This window comes from Kwoniella dendrophila, chromosome 2 (assembly GCF_036810415.1).
Source record: "Kwoniella dendrophila CBS 6074 chromosome 2, complete sequence".
Taxonomy (NCBI): Eukaryota; Fungi; Basidiomycota; class Tremellomycetes; order Tremellales; family Cryptococcaceae; genus Kwoniella; species Kwoniella dendrophila.
Genome location: NC_089477.1, coordinates 856,512 through 877,508, shown reverse-complemented (window position 1 = coordinate 877,508; position 20,997 = coordinate 856,512). Strand labels below are relative to the sequence as shown.

Sequence of the window (20,997 nt, the reverse complement as noted above, 5' to 3'; positions counted from 1 at the left end):
TTTATATTTCATATTATAGCATTCATTACTGATACATGACCATTGCTATGCTTGATCAGACCTACAAGGCTAATAGCAGTTCCCAGCTTGTTTAAACCCAGTCTGGTTCTTTTTCAATCCGGTTATTCGTTCACCATGCCTGTACGACCATCTTCATACGCGGCTCATGTTCGACAATTAATGGATTCAACAACTTATCCACCAATACCTCCTGTATCTGAATTGGAAACTCTTCGAGATTCATTATTGGAACATGCTCAAGCATTAAGAATAGCCATTTCTGGTGGCGGGGGCGGTGAATCATCATCATCAGGACCAAGGAGTAAGAAGGATGAAAAGAAAAAGAGGAAAGAAAGGGAAGATGAAGAAAGGGAAAGAATAGCTTTAGAAGCTAATGAAAGAGCTGGAATGAGATTAGAGGCTTTAGAAAGAGCTAGAATCGAACATCAGAATAAAAAAGCTGCAAGTCCAAGTAGTGTAAGAGTTAAAAGAGAAAGAACGTCTTGTAAGTCGATTGGTAACCCATGTATATCATAGTATCGCGGAAGGTAATCAAACAGCTTATTTTTTGTACGTGAATGATAGTATCCCCAGCCCCTTCTAATGCATCAAGTGCATCTTTTAGACCTGGGCATGGTCATGGTACACCCATAACGTATGGTGGTCAGATTAAAAAGAAGAAAGTGAAAAGAGTCGTTGATAGTGATGATGAAGCGGCTTGTAAGTTATTTCTGAATATTACCATCTATAAAAAAGGTCAACAACAGCTTATATTTATGTTTGTATCTTTGAACGTCTATGCATGGTAGCTGTACGCGATCGCTCGATCCATCTCTCTCCTCCTCCTCACCATCACCATGGTCATCCTCATCAATCCTCGACATCTGGCTTAAAACTGAAATTACCTCAAACTCATCCTCTCGCCAATTCAAAACAATCTAGACCACCTACAGAATCTTCACCTACACCTCCGATAACAGGTCCATCGAGTCATATAGATTTCTCATTACCTCCGATACCTGTTCGACCACTTATACCGCCTCGGCCTGGTGTTCAAAGACCTATGAAACCTGGACCTAAGAAACAGAGTGAAGTAGATGAGGATTTCAGTAACGCTAAAGCACCAAATCAAATTGCTTTTCCCACCTTCTGGAGTGGTGTTGAGCCGTATTTGAGAGATGTCAGGGAAGATGATTTGGCCATGTTAGGATTTAAGGTGAGCTGTCGCAGAATGAAGATTTGGTTGACTTCAGCTAACAATGTGCCTGATACTGATGTAGGCTGATGCACCTGAATCATACGAGATACCTGCTCGAGGAAGGCATTATACAGAAATATGGGATGAAGAAGATGGGAACCCACCTGGAACGACTCCACGTATGAGCGTGCCAAATCTACGACAACAACAGATACTGCAACAGTCGAATGGACCACCCATATTACCCCATTTCGTACCAACGAACGAGCTACGCGATGATGCTTTGGTAGATGAGCAACGGGGTTTAGGTAGCATAACGGAAAGGGTTGTCGCTGCTGTAGTGGGCAGGCTAGGATTTGGTGAAAAGAAGGATACAAACGGACAACAGAAAGATACATCTGCTTTAGAAGCTGAAATGGCTGATAGAGAAGCTGCAAAAGTTGACGTTGTCGATTTGGAAGAGAGGATGAAGAAAGAATTGAAAGCTGTAATGTTGCTGGGGGAGCATGATGAGGTGAGTGTCTAGCTTCAAATTGTTGGTGAAACTACGCGGATTATGCTGACTTCTATTGCATCAGTTTGATTCAACAAATCGAGAAGATGATGAAATTACATCGGCATTAAGACAGAGTCAAAGATTGTTATTACAACAAACATCATTAAATGAGGCACGTAAAGCCAAAATAGCAGAAATTGCTAAACAAAGATTAGCATATAATGAATATACATCATTATTAGAAGGAATTGAAAAATCAATTGAAAGTGGATGGAGTAAAAGAACTAAAAAATATGGAATAACACCTAAAAAAGGTTCTTCTTCAACAACAACAAAACCACCTATACCAGATAATTTAAAGAAATTAGTTTTAACAAGAAAACATTGGTTAGATACTGTAGGACAATTAATGAAAGAAAGACCAAGAGGTCAAGTTGTAGGTTTACCTCAAACAAGTATATATCAAGGTATAATAGGTGGTGAAGATGAAGAAAAAACAGATGAAAAATCTGTTGAAGATCAAATGGGTTTAGCACAAGATGAAATGGATATTGATGATAATGAAAGTTGATTTCCTTTCTACAACATGTAATAACGCGACAAATCCGATCATGAATGATGTCAGCTCCGTATGCTGTAACCCAATGAAAGGAAACATTACTATCAACTTTGTATGTAGCGTTTCATATATATATATATATATATATAGCGATTGTCTGTACTGAGTGTATTTTACCAATGTATCTCGTTCTTGTATCGTTTTGTATGCGATGGGCGATGCCTGTTTGATTGCATAACGCTATCATGTTAAGCGAAGTAGATTCAGTATTCAATTTATTATGGGATCTCTGTGTTGTAACAAGTGCCTCTTTTAGGGTAAATTGAAATAATTCAAAGGGTGCTCCTACGGTGAAAAATGAGTCATATAGCAACGTCATAGTTTAAACTTTTTTATGGTTCAAACCCGGCGGCATCTATAATGTTCCCTCTCCCCCAAATATGTTAAAAACACATGATAACGTCTTTATTATAGCAAAACAAATTTTGATTTTCTGCTTACTCTTCTCTGTTGTCTAGCTACACAATCAGAAAGAAAAAAAAAGGAAATACACAAGTATCATGTTATCCAATAAAACAATCGATTCAACATTATCAGATACAGCATCAAATCCAACACACGTAGCTGAACAACAATCACAAGCTATGACACCGATTGAATTAGATGCTGATCAGCAACAAGATTCAAATGGACAAAATATCCAAACCAAAGATCTGGAAGGTATACCAGAAGGTTTATTGGATAAAGCTGAAGGTGTAAAAATACCTACTGTAAATGATGGTACAAGAAGTCCTGCAGCAAGAAATAAAAGACAAAAGAATGTTGCAGTTTTAACTTCCGGTGGTGATTCCGCTGGTATGAATGCTGCTGGTGAGTTTTGTCATCTTTTGGTAATATCTACCATATCATATGCTTTGATCGTGTGTCAAGAATCTTTACTGATGTTTCATATTGGTACATCACAGTTCGAGCTGTAGTAAGACAATCTATCGCAAGAGGATGCCAAGCATATATCATTAGAGAAGGATGGGAAGGATTAGTTAGGGGAAATACAAGTGAACCTACACCTGCACCTACACCTAAAAGAACACCATCAACATCAGCAGTACAATCACCAAATTTACAACCTACAAATTTGACAAACAATAAGAGTGTATCATTTTCATCATTACCACCATCAAAACAAATTGAATTAACTGAAGCTACAAATCAATTAAATTCAGAAGCTGAAGCACATTTAAGAGAAGAACAAAATAGAGTAAACTTTACTGATCCAAGTGGTGTAGCACCTTTATCAAATGCTCCCTTATCATTTGGTTTTGGTGAATTATTGAAAGATGGTGCAGGTGAAGGTGATTTAGAAGAAATGGCTGCTCACGGTTTACAATCTATGGTTATTGCTGATGAAGAAGATGAAAAAGGTAGATCATTAAAAGGTAGATATATCGTAAGAGTAGGTTGGGATGATGTAAGAGGTTGGTTAGGTGAAGGTGGTACTTTGATTGGTAGTTCAAGATGTCCTTCATGTGAGTATAAAAGTTTCAGCATAATGATGACACTCCTCATCTTCGATTGTTTGTTTAAAAAAAATGGAAAAGCGCAATCCTGTACTCTCCTTAATCATACATATAATGAGTCTGCAGAAGCTGACGTGACGTACCTTTCAACCTCAGTCCGAACAAGAGAAGGTCGACTTGCAGCCGCCCACAACCTTATCAAATATGGTATCGATTGTTTAGCTGTTTGTGGTGGTGATGGTTCTTTGACCGGTGCAGACAAATTGAGAGGAGAATGGGGAAGTCTTATGGACGAGCTGCTCGCAACAGGTGAGCTAAAAATTGCTTTCGTTTATGAGGCCTCAACTCATATTCCTATATTGTAGGCAAAATCGACGACGAACAAAGAGAAACTTTCAGACATTTGAACATCGTCGGTCTTGTAGGATCTATCGAGTGAGTGAACAAGAGGCCGTTTGTAACTCTGGTCCCTTGACTACTCATGTAAAAGTCTGCAAGTAATTTTTGAGCTGACTTTATCCCTAGTAACGATATGTCGATGACCGATCTCACTATCGGTGCACCAACAGCTTTACATCGAATTTGTGAATCTATCGATTCTATCGCTTCAACTGCATCATCACATTCAAGAGCTTTCGTTATTGAAGTTATGGGTAGACATTGTGGTTGGTTAGCATTACTTGCAGGTGTAGCAATGGGAGCAGATTTTATTTTTATTCCTGAATCACCACCAGAAACAGATGATTGGGAAACTGAAATGTGTAATTTACTTCAATCACATAGAAAAGTTGGTAAAAGAAAGTCAATCGTTATTGTTGCTGAAGGTGCTTTAGATAGAAATCTGAAACCTATTAGACCTGATTATGTTAAAGATATCTTAGTGGAAAGATTAGGTTTAGATACTAGAGTTACTACTTTAGGTCATACTCAAAGAGGAGGTAGACCGTGTGCTTTCGACAGAATTTTGGTAAGATGGATAAGAATGTGTATCTTAGGCTTAAATATGAGATGGAAGCTGATCTATTCTCCTCCTTGCCTTTATAGCCTACTCTTCAAGGTGTCCAAGCGGTTCAAGCCCTTCTTGAAGCTACCCCCGAAACTCCTTCATATATGATTGGTATTCAAGAGAACAAGATTACCAAAGTCCCTCTTCTTGAAGCTGTAGCACAAGTAAGTAACATCATCTGCATCGAGATTCTTGAAACCGTGTTAACGATATTATCTAGACTCAAGCAGTAGCCAAAGCTATTGAAACTCAAGACTTCGCTAAAGCAATGACATACCGAGACTCCGAGTTTAGAGAAATGTTACAAGCTTTCCAAATCAGTTCCTCCCTTGCCGTCAATGATGAAGCACCAAAGGACAAAAAGCTCAGAATTGGTATTGTCCACGTTGGTGCGCCAGCTGGTGGTATGAATGCAGCTACTAGACAAGCTGTACGATTCTGTCACAATAGAGGTCATACACCTGTAGCTATTTATAATGGATTTGAAGGTTTATTAGATGACAATGTAGCTGAACTTTCATGGTTGAGAGTAGACACATGGACAACAAGAGGTGGATCTGAATTAGGTACAAATAGAACATTGCCAAACGCTGATCTTGGTAGTGTCGCTGCTGGATTCCAAAGACACGCTTTAGATGCTTTATTAGTCATTGGTGGATTTGAAGCTTTCCACTCAGTTATGATTTTAGAAGAAAACAGATCAAATTACCCAAGTTTCCAAATTCCAATGGTTCATTTACCCGCAACTATCTCAAACAATGTTCCAATGACAGATTTCTCTTTGGGAAGTGATACTTCCCTTAATGCTTTAGTAGACGCTTGTGATGCTATCAGACAATCTGCTTCAGCAAGTAGAAATAGAGTTTTCGTAGTTGAAACTCAAGGTGGTATGAGTGGTTATTTAGCTACTATGGGTGCTTTAGCTGTAAGTGGATTTATGTGTTTCTCGAGGAGTTGTTTTGACTAATTGTGGAATCTACAATGATAGGTTGGTGCTGTACTTGTATATACTCCTGAAGAAGGTATTTCACTTAAATTGTTACAAGAAGATGTAGAATTCTTGACAAAGAGATACTCTTTAGATGCTAAGGGTAAGAGTGAAGGTCGATTGGTAATCAAGTGAGTCATTCTTGGTGCATCCCAATTGCCTAATTCGTTGCTAAACATCAACGCGTACCTTTTAGATCCGAAAAATCATCTAGTATTTACACTACAGAAGTATTAACCAAAATATTTAAAGAAGAAGGTAAAGAATTATTTGATGCTAGATCAGCTTCATTAGGTCATACAATGCAAGGTGGTACACCATCACCTATGGATAGAACAAGAGCAGCAAGATTATCTCTAAGATGTATGCAATTTTTAGAAAATCATGCTACACCAAATTCTCAATCATCTCATCGAGGTCATCATAAAAAAACAAATTATTCAAAAGAAACTGCAACTATGATTGCTATTCGTGGATCAAAGATTGTTTATGCAACAATGGATGAAGTTCTAAAACATACTGATATGAAAAAAAGAAGAGGTAAAGACGAATGGTGGTCTGATATTAAAAGATTAGCTGAAATTATGGGTGGTAGACAAGGTTTAGTAGCTTCGACCTAAACTTGAGGATTCGAAAACAAGAACAATATAGTAAATCAAGAAGTATCAAAAAGAAAGGGGGGGATATTAAGATCGCTTGCTTATTTTGCTAAGGAATGAAGGAGAAAACAGAATCTCCAGTTTGGATACTAAGCTGTGAGGATACTAAGCTGTGAAAATGGACAAAGAATGTATTTATAATAAACATCAACGAAAAGGATCGTTTCAAAGAACCGAATGCATAGAGTTTCACTTGATTTATCTGTAATCCTTACCAACAATTGTTGGGGTTAGAAAATACTTTTTCAACATGTGCATGAGATAGTAGAGTACCGGAAAAAAAGAGAAGCTACAAATGTAATTTGCGTTTGCGTTATAAAACGGAAGGATAATAACAATGAACCTGACTAAACTACATTATCAAAAATGATTCGACACAGTTATTTTATTTACCAATTAAAGATAAATTTCCAACCATAGGTTTAATTACAGTTTTACCATTTTGATCTTTACCTCTTTTTAGATCTTCAAAAGCATTTTGAGCATCTTTTAAATCATAATAATGTGATGCCATTGAACCAACATTACCTAATTTACCTGAAGCTAATAAACTTAAAGCATCAGGATATGTATTTGCATATCTAAATACACCAATTAAATCAACTTCAGATAATAATGATGGTCCACAAGGTAATGATAATACTTTTGTACCCATACCAACATATAATACTTTTGTACCTATTGCTGCGGCCTATATATCGTGTGCAATGGGAATATTCAAATAATTAGTCGTATATTCTCACCAAAAAAAAAAACAATCAAAAATGACGAAGTGATTATGGTTATAGAATAATCATCAAGTTCTTTGGTTTTTTTTTTTTAAAAAAAAACATTACTACTCACCATAGGAGCTAATTGCATACAACTTTCAACACCAGTACATTCGAAAACAGCATCGAAACCATCTTCTAAACCTTCAACAGATTGAATTGCTTCTGAAGCTTTTAAAGCTTTCCAACCATCTTCAGCAACAGTTAAAGCTTCTAATCCAGAAACTCTTGGTCCTTTAGGTAAACAGAAAGTACCTGTTACCCAATCTTGTGATTTTGCAAAATCTAATTTACCTTGTTCAATATCAACAGCTATAACTGAAGTTGAACCTGATGCTCTTGCTAAAGCACATGTTAATAATCCTACTGCACCAGTACCAATAACTAAAATTTTTGAACCAGGTTGTAAATTTGCTCTTCTATAAGCGTGTAATACAACTGATAATGGTTCTGCTAATGCTGCTAAAGCAAGATCTAAAGAAGGTGGTAATCTAAACAAGTAAAAAGAAAAAATACAATCAGTATCACAGTAATTGTCATGATGAGATGATCAAATGAGACAGATTAAATACGACTCAAATGACTCACTTATAAACTAAATCAGCGGGCCAATTCATATATTCTCTTAAAGTACCATCTAAATGTGGGAAAGTTTTTGCTGAACTTGCGAATCTCATATTTTTACATAAATTATATCTTCCTTTTCTACATGATTTACATGATTTACATGAAACACCAACTTCCATTGCAACTTTATCACCAACATTTAAATTAAAATCTTTATTTACATTTGGTCCAATAGCAGCGATTATTCCTCCTGCTTCATGTCCTAATACTAATGGTTCTTGAATTTTAAATATACCATTTGCTCCGTGAAGGTAATAATGTACTAATTTATGCAAAGAACAAGAAAAAAAAATATTTCTTATCAGTTTATGTTCAATTCTCGATGATGACCATTGTCATGAATTGTATTAGAGTGAGTATGATAGATTGAAAAGCAAATCAATACTCACAATCAGATCCACAAAGACCAGTGACGGCAACTTGGATTTGAACTTCACCATCTTTTGGTGCTGGGATTTCTCTTTCTTCCTATATGATCGTGAAACGTGCAAGTGATTAGCTGTGATTCTTTCTTTTACTTCCTGACAGCTAACAAGTCCTCATATCCCATCAACCCACATCTACGCCCAAGGGAATTCTCTTTTTTAGGGAATTCATTTGTAATCTCCGCTCCAGCATGATTGTACCACCTCATGATAACCCAACCGCCTTATACTCTCAATCTACGTCATCTACACGTCAAGCAACGCACTACGCACACCACTCTCAGCACCTCTTCGCCCTCTTCGCACCATCCACCAGATGAATAGACATTGTTAAAGGAAATCACCTACTCACAACTCTCAAGTCAACTCCACCATGACACACAACAGCAGTTTGAGTTGATTTACTTTGAGCGGACATTTTTCGTTTTTCTTGGTTTCAGCTGATATTTTGCTCTTATATAGATTATAAAACAAGCTTGAAGGTTTATACAGGTATTTGAATTCAGATATGATAGAGAGATGTTAACTTGAAGAAGAGATTCTTCAAATACATGCATACGTGCATACATTCCATATATAATTATATCTTACATCTTTCAACAACAAACGTAGATTACGCAAAAATATTAAATCCGGTCCGGAAAACCGATATGATCCAATCGGTCCATCAATCCGGTATACGCCGGGTACTAAAATATTACTATTACCACTACAATCGGGAGCCTGCTTTATCCGCCTTCGGTCCCTATTCGAGTACAGCTTATAATCGATTAACAAAAGCGGATATTCCTTATCATGGTTTGAACGTTGCTTGCATGAATGAGTATGTTAGCTGTATATATACCCCCATTATGTTTGCATGAAGAACACGTCAACAGTCCAATGATCGATCCATGTATGCAGGGTCGTGAACAAGGAACAAGAAGAAAGCACAAATACATCATCAACGTGTTGATTGATTATCAAGTGGGAAGAAAAATAGAGTAAAAACATAACATATGAACAAAATATTGATTGTGAAACAATGTATCGTGGAACCGGCAAACAGGGTATAAAGATATGGTATGACGATCTCGGATGATCTTTCTCTCTTCCTTCTAGCTACAAACGCAATAGACATTTCAATGAAATTCTACCTAATTTAATTCAATAGTTACCAGTGCTCCTGTATGCAAGACAGACAACACCGCAATCTAATATCGCCCCACTGACTCGCCAAGAGGTGAAACGCTCCATGAGAAACCCTCACTGAAGTCAGAAAGTTTAATATCAGTTGAAGCTCGTACGAGGGATGAACAGAATAAACATGATAACTTACAATTGCTGTTGTACAGTTTGAGACAAGTGAGAATCGTCGACAACGGAATCGAGAGGTACTTCAGAAGTGAATTCTTCGTCAAAGTTGGAAGTATCGATAGCACTTGCCTATAAGCGTTGAGGGATCGTTAGCGCTTATCACAGCGAAGCAGAATCAATAAATTGAGATAAGATAAGATGGCACACTCACAACAGCAGGCTTGAAAGGAGGTTGAATTTGTTTTGCCCACAATTTAGAAAATTTAATATGTTTAGCAAAGAATGGATGATCTTTAATTTCTTGTGCACCGTTAACTCCTAATCTTCTAGCAGGATCACGATTCAACAATTGAGTTAATAATGATCTTGCTTCTGATCCTACGGAATCTGGGAACCTGAGTGGATCAGATAAAATCTTTCGGTACATCTCATTTGTATTTTCATCGTAAAATGGTGGAAGACCAGTAAGCTAAAACGATGAGGGTAAAGTGTAGTATGACGTAAGCACACGTTGCGGCGAAAGATCCTTCCACCTCAATCATTAACCTGACTCACCATTTCATATAACAATACACCAAGAGTCCACCAATCTACACATTTGGTATAACCATGACCGGAAAGTAGTTCTGGGGCGAGGCTATAAAGTAATCGGTGGTCAGCTTATCAGATGTGATAGGACATTACTATCTGAGCAGCTTACTATTCTGGAGTACCACAGAAAGCTGTGTTGCAGGTAGCGGATGTCAGTATTCAAATGCAAGGTCAAGTAAAGGTCATGCTACTTACTATTTGTGGTATCAGAAGCAGACATGTTGAGTTTACATAGACCGAAATCACATAAAGCGATATTACCAGAGTAATCTAATAAGATGTTTTCAGGCTTAAGATCTCTATCGGGATGTCATAGAGGATTAGCCATTGACCATGAGCATACACAAGAGATGAACGTGTTTAACGTGGACATAACGTAGGTTAAGATGATTAAGAGCATGGAATACGACTTACCTATAAATAACATTAAATCCATGTAAATGTTCCAATGCTAATAACAACTCAGCAGCATAAAATCTTGATCTAGTTTCATTAAATTTCCCTTCTCTTTGTAAATGATGGAATAATTCACCACCGTTAACAAATGCTAAAACCAAATATAATTTTTCTGTAGATTGGAAAGAAAATTTCAATGGAACGATAAATGGACAATTGACTTGAGCTAGAACTGTTCTTTCTGCTAATGTATGTGTAACTTCTGATCTTGATACTATATGTGCTTTTCTGATTGTTTTCAAAGCGTAAATTCGTAATGTATCTCTTTTTCTCACTTGCATGACCTGTTTGATGTAAATGAAGAAAATTAATCAGCTTTTCAATGTGAAATGATCGATCTAAAATAAAGAAAACACTCACTTTACCGAAAGAACCTTTACCAATGACTTTGAGTAATTCGAAACTGTCGATAGTTAATGGTTGACCCTGTAAGGTAAAAGTGGAGATGAGCTTATGCAACTCCCATCAATGCCAGGAATCATTCTCTAGCTCACCTGTGCTGGTTTGAATGAGACTTGAACGTGGAAAGCACCACTACCACCAGAAACAGTTATCCATTCATCCGTTGTTTTCTTAAAATAACGAAAGTCAGTCCAATCACTATTTTCGCTGGCAGTTAAAGACTGGAGTGTTTCGAATACTTACATTTTGATCTAGATCTGGTGTGAATCTAATACCACCTAAACATAAATCACTATTACCCATATCATCACCTTGTTCTAATCCACCACTTCCACTAACAAGTCCATTTGATAATTTTTGTTGATTTTCACTAGAATCTAATGTATGTGGTTTTGTTGTTCTTAAATAAGCTGTTACAGATAATTCTGAAATTCTACTAACATCAAATGTTGCAGAATACATCCAAACTGGTGAAGATAAATCACCACCTAAAGCATCAACTAAAACTTCATTTTTATCAAATTCTAATACGACATAAGGTAACCACCAAACTTGTTTTCTTTGAAGTGAATCTCTATTACCACCTGTACTTCCTACTCCACCACCTAAACCATGTCCTTGTCTAAATGATGATGAAACTCTTGGTGATGATGCTGAAGGTGATTGTAATGCTTGTTGAATAGGTGCTGGTACGGGGACTATACAGTGTCAAGGGTGAGAATAGTCAAGACAGGATTGTTAGTTGATATCCTATATTTTTGCTTTTATCATGGTCTATATCGTGTAAAGCATATTCATTCAATACAGACAATAACTCACCTCCTTGTGGTAAACTCAAACCTTTAGCAGCTGTAACTCTGATTTTTAACATACCAGATTTTGCTACAGGTGGTCTTGCGACTTCATCTGGATGAGGGTTACCTGGTGTTGGTGTAGTTGAACGTGAAATATCATTTGGTGTTATGGTTGAATTTGTATTAGAATGATGATGTTTCGTTCCTAAAAGACCTGAATCTTTTATCTCTGGGAGATTATTAACCAAACAACAATAAAGAGTATCAGTTTGGGCGTTCTTTTTGTACAATCGAAAATATCCTTCTCGCAATTGATCGGTCAGAAAGCATTGCTTCTTCAATGATTGACATTACGCGACTTGTTCTTGATAATGTTGTATAGGTATAAAAACGGACACATGTATGTAGACTCACTCTTTCCGATTCGCCAAGACATCTTATTCTATTTTCTATATCTTTATATTCCTAATATATATGATGGTTTCCAGGCGTGCAATATGATAAGATATCAAGTTGAGTTAATGTGATGTTTTGTATCGATTTTAGCAGATCAGGAGGTCCAAACGTTGTATTCTGGGGTTGGGTGTACTGTAATTCAATCTTGATGGACCCTTTTATGAATGATTTGGGACAATTTTCCTCTCTGTGGTTAATGTTGACTTTGAAGTATACGAATGTCCAGGCTGTTGACTGATAATATATAAATAAGTTCACTTATTTAGTGAATAGGAGGCAAAATGAATACATGAATTCCAATTCCAATTGCTTGGTAACCAGTAACCATATATACATAGCATCATAGCTCTCTAGCTTAGCTTGGCCGTAGTCCCTGGTAAATAGGTACCGCATATAAGTTTCACCTCCACTCGCTTGGTATCATCCTTTTGGGATCTTTCAGATATGGTACCTATACGTTGATAAGATCGACATTATCTTTAAATCCTTGATAGGAATAAGATATAGATAACATTCAATCGACAAAATGCCAGCAAGGGCAACGTTTAAAGATAAAACACCTTTGAAGAGTCTGGCTAAAGCTTCAAAATCATGTTCTGGTCAGGTAGGTTAACTCGTTTCGAGTTGTTCGAAAACCAATTTTCGATCGAGAGTAGATCATCTTTTTCTGTGTAATGGCGTGTCATACTATACATAGCTAAAAGGATACACTTGCATGAATGGGAGAATGATCAGGAAGGAAAGCAAGAGCTGAAGTGCAAGGACTTGTATGCTGATATTAGGATATTGGTCCCACTTTCAGTCGATAGCATACGGCAAATGTATAGGTAAATCATATCAAGAAGTATCGAAATCAATGTGTGAAGAGGAGTTCAAAGCATTTAGGGAATGTGTACAGGTACGTCAGGATCTATAAGAAGCTGTATAAGTGACTGATAATATTTTATACCTCCAAATTGCAGAAAGCATTTGGTAGGAAATGGTAATAGTTTGAATTCAACTTACCAATCTACAAATTTGGGCATGGATGTAAGATCATACATTGTATTAGCCTCAACGCATCAAATATGGCACGTCAAAGATAGATCATAGATCTTAATTAACGTTCAGAATCACCAGAAAATTGTCGTTCAAATAAATTAGAGAAATTTGTTGTATATCATTCGTAAAAAATCATTAGAGAATCCATGCAAATCAATAAAAAAAAAGATGATTACCAAAAAAAGTCTATATATGCAAGAAGCAGAACGAAAAGTATGTAAAAATGCAAGGATGAAGGGAATTGATTAATTTTCAGGCTATAAAGCGATGATTCATTCTAAGAGAAATCTCATACAATACTGGGTATTTATCGATCATCATCTTTATTTTCCCATAAAGTAGTTGTTGATCCACTTGAACTTGCTATGTTGTTGTTATTCCCATTATTATTGTTTGAATTTGGTAATCTACCAAATCTAGCAATTTCACCCATTTTAACAGCTTCCCATTCAATTCTAATGAAAACCCACATCCATCTTCTAATTAATTCTAAAGATTCCATTATAAATACACCTGATTCAATTTCACTTATTGTATGTAGATGACTACTTAATTTTAATGACCAAGTGAATCTTAATATTAAATCTATTACAGTAAATAAATGATAAACTAATGGATCAGGTAATAATAATAATGATCTTAATCCAAATCCAAATATTGATTTATTATTACTACCACTACCTAAAGATGATGATGACGAAGATCCTGAAGCAGATGAAGAAGATGAAGGGGATAGGGAAATACGTGTAGGTGAATCAGAAACTGATGAAAATGTTGGTCCAGGTGTTGGACAAGGTGATCTTTGATGATTTATTGTATGTGGTTTATTTATTAATTTCTTTATTTTATTGAAAAAACTATCTGAATTTCTTCTAATTGAATTAGCAGTTCTTGAATTACCTAATCCTGGTGAACCTAATAAACCCAAAGCTACATCTTTTCTATTACCTTTTGGACCTAACCAAGTATCAATTTCACATAAATGTAATCCCCAATCCATTTCAACATCCCAATAAAAACTATATATAGAATTTACACAAACTGCTAATAACCATAATCTAAATAATCTGTGCTCACCAAACCATCTATCATGTAATTCACCTAATTCTTGTACACTAATACCTTTTTCTGAAGCGATTTCACTAATTACTGTTTTTTGTGCTGCAGATAAGAATATCACAGGAAAAGCCGAAAAGTATTTCAAAGCATTTGCTAATGGTCTGGGTGATGTCCACGATGATTGATAATACTCCAATAGACATTGTCGGAATCGTAGTAAATATGGTAGACTAGATATATGGTATATATCTGGTCAGCTTTTCACCCTTGTTGATACCACTTGTCTAGTTGAAGCTACCCATGAAGACAATTGTGTGATCATGATACAGATTTTAAACTTACCTGACCATAGCCAAGGTGATCCAACCAGCCCAACCAGTTCTACCGACTCTACCATGTGTAATTTCACCCATCCATATCTGGCAAGCTGATATCCACATATCACCCAACACTTTGGCAAAAGAAGTCAATATATCTGCTAATATAACATCGCAGAAGAATATAGGAGAGTTCAAGGGTGGTAAGAGAATGCGTTTCATAGCTCTGCGAGATTTTTGTATATTAGCATGATCATAACAGTGATCTTATCCGGTTGTAGTGAGCTGTAATAGTAGAAAATTTTATTTACCTTCTTAATCCAGCTCTTTCTCTCTCACCGATACCTCTCCAAGGTATGAAAACAGCAGCTAGGATACCAACCCATAATAAACCAGGTATAATTCTCCATTTTTCCATTTCTTCTTCTATACCTTGACTTAAAATTCTAAATATTATCCAACCACTACCACACCATAAAGTATACAATACGAATAACTTATATATTGGACCATGTAATTTACTTGATTGTGGTCTAATAATACGTGTATTATTTATATTTGGTCTAATTGGTGTATCAGGTTCAGATAAATCTTCATCATCTAAAGATATTATATTTTTTCCTATACTTCTATGTAATTTTGAATTTGAATGATTAGGTACATTCAATTCTATTGAACCACTTTGACCTTGTTCCACTTGTTCATCAACTAAAGAAGATGATCCTTCTAAATCTATATCTGGGTCATCCCTTAAATCCAATATCCAACTTGTATCTAATCCTAAAATATATAATACATGTAAATTTATTGCCCATAGTAATTGAGCTAATCCAATTAAGAATAATACTCTGAATGGTAATGGGAATGAAGATGAGAATCCAGGTAATTCCAGGTGTTTGTGAGGTGAATTTCTGGTTACGTCTGGATCGAATGGTGAAGGTGGAGAGTCTATATCCATTTTGATGAACTGGCCTGCTAAGGCGAGGAGAAAGGTTGAAGGGTAAAAAGATGTTATGCCTGGATATCGTTCTACCGTCAATTATGGCATCAACGTGTTGATAGTTGCTAGGTGGCCATCGAGTGACTATCTTCCCAGTTCACTCTTCTTTGCGACCTGAAGTCTTGGTGTTTTATGCTTGATGTTGTAAGAGAATGAATGGTATTCATGTCAACAGTTTTTTTTATTTTTGTTTGATTGTAGAATAAGGTACGTGCGTGCACCTTTGATTGGTAACTTGTAACGCGTCGGAGGTATTCACCACACCACAAGTGTTTATCGTCTCATCAGGGAAAAATTCGGAAATGCGGCGAAGACCGCAGTTGATTGCTGCATAATAAAATTATAGTACGTAGTTATGGCATGATGATGGTCAGGGCATGCTGATTGATGATGAACGATAAATGATGAACGATAAATGATGAACGATAAATGATAAATGATAAATGATAAATGATAAATGATAAATGATAAATGATAAATGATAAATGCAATGAATCTAAGATATCCCAATACCTTTCCGTAGTTGAATTATTTATATATCCTTTGTGAAACGGATCAACTTCGGATATCTCATATCTTCGTTTCACAATGATGCAGAAGAATAAAAGTAGCATCCAATCAATCGTTTGAATGTCGCTAAATCTCACTCAACTACCATCAATCAATTTTCTCTGGGCGAAGATGACAAGATGATGGGGATAGTCCTTTCGCTCTTTCGCTCATCAAACTAAAAGAATGTTGAATGTTGCGTCTGAAGAAGGAACAGATTATATATCACATTCTGATCAGCACTGCTTTTTCAACTTATGGAGTATTAGTACGTACTAATCCAAGGAAAGGCCTCTGGGGTTGACCGATTGAATAACTTACTACCATCTTCGAACGTGTAAACCACAAATTGCCATAAATTCAGCTGAATTGATCATTCTCTCGTCGCTGATCCTTTTCTTCTCCGTTTCATTGATTTTCTGCACACCAAAAAGATAACAACAACCATGCTCCAACATCGATTGCCCTATCTTGCTATCCCATTAGACGTCGTGGAGTATGTCGAAAATGTGGAGTATGTCGACAATACAAAGAAAAATATCACCTGGCGGGTAAAAGCAATGTTAACACGGGCTTCATTTATCGGAGCCTCACTGTTCACGAGCTAGCTGAATGGCGTTTAGTCCTAGACGACTTTTTAGAGTACAGCCGAAAAAGGAAACTCAATGAAGCAGGATTAGAAAATATGGTTGCCACTTTCCGACGACATTTGGAATTCGCCCCATTACCTGGTAAGTCCATTGCAAATGATAGTAAAATACATGTTGACTCCTGAAAGGTTTCCTGAACTGAAAAATTGAGAGCTGTTTGTCATATTCAGCACCAGCCGAGAAAATCGATCAATCCTCTATAGTCCAACAGATCAAAGCTGAACTAAAACTCGAACTCATGAATGATATCACACTTCGTTTCAACAGCCTGCTTAACCGTATCGACAATATCGATTTCAAGGTTGATAATCTCTCCTATAAATACGATCAGTTATTGGAGAAATCTTCCAAGTTCAACCTTCACCGAAGTACAGAGGAGTTCGATTTCGTATCTACAAGAAGTGAAAACCCGAACACCGCTTCGAAGATCGATCATCTCCATACCGACATTCCTTCGCATCACGCGCTCTTAGAAAGACTCGATGCCAGAGTCGATAAGCTTGACGCGAAGGTTGATCGATGCGATATCAATTCTAGTACTTGCACTACCAAACTTGAAGAACAAGAAAACTTATTTAAGGCATACCAAGAATCTATCAAAACTATCGAAGCTAGAGTTGAAAAAGCTCAAGAAAATGGTATTATAGTTTCCGAAAAGCTCAAAATGTTGGAAGTCGACACCGAAAACATCAAGGAGGATATGGCTAGAGCATCAGATAATATTGAAGAAGTCGAAGGAGGGCTCAGCGTAGAATGTAAAACGCATAATATAGTGGTAAAGCAACATCAGATTCGAGTGAGTGGCTTACCTTGTAATTTCATAATAATGAATTGACTGTCTGCTAAACCGAATTTTACATAACGATTCAATCTTAGGCCATGAACAGTGTTTTAATTGCTGCCGGAAGATGGGCTCTTCCAGTCCCTACTTCGGATGACAGGTACGCTCCGGCAGGTCTCAAAGACTTTCCCCAACCAGGTGTGAGTCTTCCTTTTATGATCGGCTTCAACGATCCACCGTTTGCTGATAGCTGGAGTATATATCATACTCATCAGGAATGGGCTTTACACTCTCCCCATAGAATTCAAGAATTGAACCAAGAAGACCTCGATGACTGGCTTGAAGCTTATGGTTTGGGTGAAAAATGTCATAATTTCGGAAGTATGGAAGTAACTTCGCAACAAAAAAGAGCATTCCTTTTCCATTTTATTGGTGGCAACTACAATCTGTCTTTCTTTCAAGCAGAAGATTGAACCAGTTACAAGGGGTACGATCTAATTGATAAGAAAAAGTGAAATTCAGACAACAGGTACAACAATTATACATGGTCTTCTAGATGAGAATAAGATGAATTGGTAAGATAATCATAAAATGATATATGTACATACCTCTGAATTTACATACAACATGACTCATCTATGCAACTATATTCGTACATGCTAATCTTTTTGTCTACAGACAATCATGAAAGTCTTGATCCGCCTGTTAACAGAGCAGCCACTTGATGTTATGCAATAGTAATGCTCTGCGGGATCATGCTTGTATACCATCCTTTCGAGTGTGTGCAACCCAAGAATGCTGAAGGCATCATGTTATTCCAGATGGTCAAACCTTTTCGTAACGACGAGGCGAAAACATGCCTAACATGCGCCGAAACCTCATTCTTGAGAAGCAGTTGCAATAGCTGCCAAGGCATACTGTATAATGACAAAATCATCAACGCGACGACATTAGCGTATCATGACATGCTGTGGTATAGGCAACATAACGTATATAAACACCCATGGGAATCAACTTTACTGTCCCTTTTCATATCTGCAATATTCAATCTTCTCATATATCTTAATATTTCTCGCAATATGATCGGTGAATACCACAACATGCCAGGAGGAACTCCAGTTATAGAAGAAATATATAACAACAAAGGTAAAATCTTAGACGCTCTTGATGATAAAGAAAAAGTTTTGATTGAACAAAGATATATCAAACTTCCACTTTCTAAATCTGATCTTGAATCATGGTCCAAAATCTGTCAACTCACTTTAATTTGGTTTGGTAAATTTCCGTATCTAAGAGATCAAAAAGAAGCTGTATTTAAATTCCAAACGAGATTGGTCGAACTTTCTATTCCTCGTAATTGTGTTTTACCTTTTCTTCCTGTTCATTCTCCTATATATGATCAATGAAGTTGATAATTTCAAAATGTTCTGTTATAGCTCAACAATTTATTCGATTGAACGATAAGGATATCGAAGCTAAGTTCATCGCCAAAGTAGCAAATAGGTTCTATAAGAAACTTGATAAAATCAATGAAAAATTAGAAAAACTTGAGATCAAGGTTGATGGCACCGACGGTAAGTACGATTCAAACGCAAAATCATCGGACTTCTCTACTTATGCATGGAAACATGATTGACCTCTTGTATTACCCCTTTTCAGACCATATCAAGCCAGAAGCCAAACCACTTTCTGATACTTCCGCCGACAAGTAAATTAGGAATACTTCACACGTTCAACACTAGAGTATTTTGAGCGATGATAGAAGATTTAGGTCCGGGCTCAAAGGTTATGCAATGATAGTCGGATATTGATACGCTTGTGATATATATTACATCCATATCTCACCTACCTATGCAATATCCTGTCGATACATACAAGATTATTTGCTTCTAAGCATTTGCCTCATCCTTTTAGCCAATCTCTACTATTTACAGCTTACCGGGACGTTAACCGGCTTACTCCGGTGCAACAAGCAATAACTAACCTTGATCTTGTTGATGTTAGCAATCAATCTCTTTGACAAAAGCTTTTGCATATTTGTTTTTATCATTCCACCATTCTTGAGTTATCTCAACGATGATTTTTTTCAATCAAAGGATGTTTGTGCTTGATGCCCGCTCCTCAACAAAGAAGTCTAAATTCGCTTGACTACCATCAGATGATTTTGCTTTTATGGGGAAATCAATAATAATGGTCCTTTCGATCTGCTCAACGAATACACCGATAGTCAACCCGGCTTCCCCAATTGGACGGATTGCCTAGCTTTCTTGAATTGCGAAAATGTGTTTTTCATGTGCTTCATCTTTTCATATCGCATACATATGAAGTGATCAGCTTCCATTAGTATATACCGCTTCTTTGAATATTCCATCACAATCTAGATATCAATCGACCAGCCAACTGCTAATTTCACTTCCAATATGTACGGCAATTCAAGTAAATCCTCACCATCAGCTATTCCCATCATTCCTCAGTTATGGGAAGTCAGAGAAAAATTACAAAATGATCAAAAGGCCATGATTGAAACCGGTTTCTTGAAACTTCCGCTCACAGAATCCGAATTACAAAAATGGTGTCGTATATGCCAAGATGCAGAGATAAAATACGGCTTACCCTATGGTGGGCATAATAAGGAGCAAGGAAGAGAAGCAATAAAGAACTTTCGAGACAAATTGCTGGAGTCTGTCTATCCTCGTAAGTGCAGCAGCTTGTCAAATATGCGGTAGCCTTAGTCAAAGCGCTGATTGGCGTATCAAATTGCCTTGTGATACCGTCAGCTCGCACAAATGACCCGATCGAAAATGGGATGGAGGCTCGTATTACAGCTCAGATTACTAGTCATCTTGAAAACAGATTCACGCAAATCAACCAAAAATTTGTGGAAGTAGATAACAAGGTCACCCAATTGACAGCCAAGATCGACAAGTCAAATAATGTCAATCAAGCAAATCAAGAAGACACCAATAAAAATGTTAACAACACTCAATATCTACCAACTCAAAAACGAATCGATAATCTTTCCGACCAATTTCATACAACCCGAATCTTGGTAGAAAGACTCGATGCGAAAGTAGATAGGTTAGATGCCAAAATCGATCGTGATGATGGCAAAATCAGTAGGATAGAACTTCAAACCGAACAGCAAGCCAAACAATTGACTGGAACTCAAGCTGATATCAAAAAGATATTCGTCAAGATTGAGGGAATGGACTTGGCTGAAAATAATGCTGAGAATGAAGCTCAAGATGTAGAACATAGAATTGGTGTGAAAGAGGAAAACGATGTTCAAGAGGTGTAATTAGCCATTTGTTACAACATGGTAAAACTGAGGTCGTAGAACATGGTAGAAGCAACACGGAC

The 20,997-nt window shown here is 36.8% G+C and overlaps 8 protein-coding genes across 8 annotated transcripts; 5 read left to right on the top strand and 3 right to left on the bottom strand.

Moving 5' to 3' along the window:
• Positions 1–135: 135 nt before the first annotated feature.
• On the top strand, positions 136–2,265 carry L201_001745 (uncharacterized protein; the record flags this gene model as incomplete). The annotated part of the gene is made up of 5 exons (XM_066217532.1): positions 136–505; positions 586–720; positions 810–1,216; positions 1,281–1,712; positions 1,777–2,265. The coding sequence occupies 5 exons, from the start codon at positions 136–138 to the stop codon at positions 2,263–2,265; spliced, it is 1,833 nt and encodes a 610-aa protein (XP_066073629.1).
• Positions 2,266–2,813: 548 nt separating this feature from the next.
• L201_001744 (6-phosphofructokinase) lies at positions 2,814–6,384 on the top strand (the record flags this gene model as incomplete). Its single annotated transcript, XM_066217531.1, has 9 exons — positions 2,814–3,123; positions 3,219–3,779; positions 3,927–4,079; positions 4,136–4,205; positions 4,296–4,737; positions 4,815–4,940; positions 4,997–5,701; positions 5,765–5,895; positions 5,961–6,384. 9 exons carry the CDS (start codon positions 2,814–2,816, stop codon positions 6,382–6,384), a joined length of 2,922 nt encoding a protein of 973 aa, XP_066073628.1.
• A 424-nt stretch (positions 6,385–6,808) lies between these two features.
• On the bottom strand, positions 6,809–8,663 carry L201_001743 (uncharacterized protein; the record flags this gene model as incomplete). Its single annotated transcript, XM_066217530.1, has 5 exons — positions 6,809–7,114; positions 7,267–7,684; positions 7,782–8,082; positions 8,210–8,288; positions 8,598–8,663. The coding sequence occupies 5 exons, from the start codon at positions 8,661–8,663 to the stop codon at positions 6,809–6,811; spliced, it is 1,170 nt and encodes a 389-aa protein (XP_066073627.1).
• Positions 8,664–9,438: 775 nt separating this feature from the next.
• On the bottom strand, positions 9,439–12,220 carry L201_001742 (uncharacterized protein; the record flags this gene model as incomplete). The annotated part of the gene is made up of 12 exons (XM_066217529.1): positions 9,439–9,493; positions 9,564–9,670; positions 9,753–10,010; positions 10,097–10,178; positions 10,242–10,263; positions 10,328–10,431; positions 10,547–10,872; positions 10,949–11,014; positions 11,083–11,160; positions 11,234–11,688; positions 11,810–12,013; positions 12,199–12,220. 12 exons carry the CDS (start codon positions 12,218–12,220, stop codon positions 9,439–9,441), a joined length of 1,779 nt encoding a protein of 592 aa, XP_066073626.1.
• A 1,368-nt stretch (positions 12,221–13,588) lies between these two features.
• L201_001741 (uncharacterized protein) lies at positions 13,589–15,615 on the bottom strand (the record flags this gene model as incomplete). The annotated part of the gene is made up of 3 exons (XM_066217528.1): positions 13,589–14,570; positions 14,683–14,883; positions 14,969–15,615. The coding sequence occupies 3 exons, from the start codon at positions 15,613–15,615 to the stop codon at positions 13,589–13,591; spliced, it is 1,830 nt and encodes a 609-aa protein (XP_066073625.1).
• A 1,276-nt stretch (positions 15,616–16,891) lies between these two features.
• On the top strand, positions 16,892–18,110 carry L201_001740 (uncharacterized protein; the record flags this gene model as incomplete). The annotated part of the gene is made up of 4 exons (XM_066217527.1): positions 16,892–16,937; positions 17,027–17,652; positions 17,733–17,837; positions 17,913–18,110. 4 exons carry the CDS (start codon positions 16,892–16,894, stop codon positions 18,108–18,110), a joined length of 975 nt encoding a protein of 324 aa, XP_066073624.1.
• A 627-nt stretch (positions 18,111–18,737) lies between these two features.
• On the top strand, positions 18,738–19,349 carry L201_001739 (uncharacterized protein; the record flags this gene model as incomplete). The annotated part of the gene is made up of 3 exons (XM_066217526.1): positions 18,738–18,990; positions 19,074–19,211; positions 19,297–19,349. The coding sequence occupies 3 exons, from the start codon at positions 18,738–18,740 to the stop codon at positions 19,347–19,349; spliced, it is 444 nt and encodes a 147-aa protein (XP_066073623.1).
• Positions 19,350–20,057: 708 nt separating this feature from the next.
• On the top strand, positions 20,058–20,935 carry L201_001738 (uncharacterized protein; the record flags this gene model as incomplete). Its single annotated transcript, XM_066217525.1, has 2 exons — positions 20,058–20,331; positions 20,415–20,935. 2 exons carry the CDS (start codon positions 20,058–20,060, stop codon positions 20,933–20,935), a joined length of 795 nt encoding a protein of 264 aa, XP_066073622.1.
• Positions 20,936–20,997: the final 62 nt, after the last annotated feature.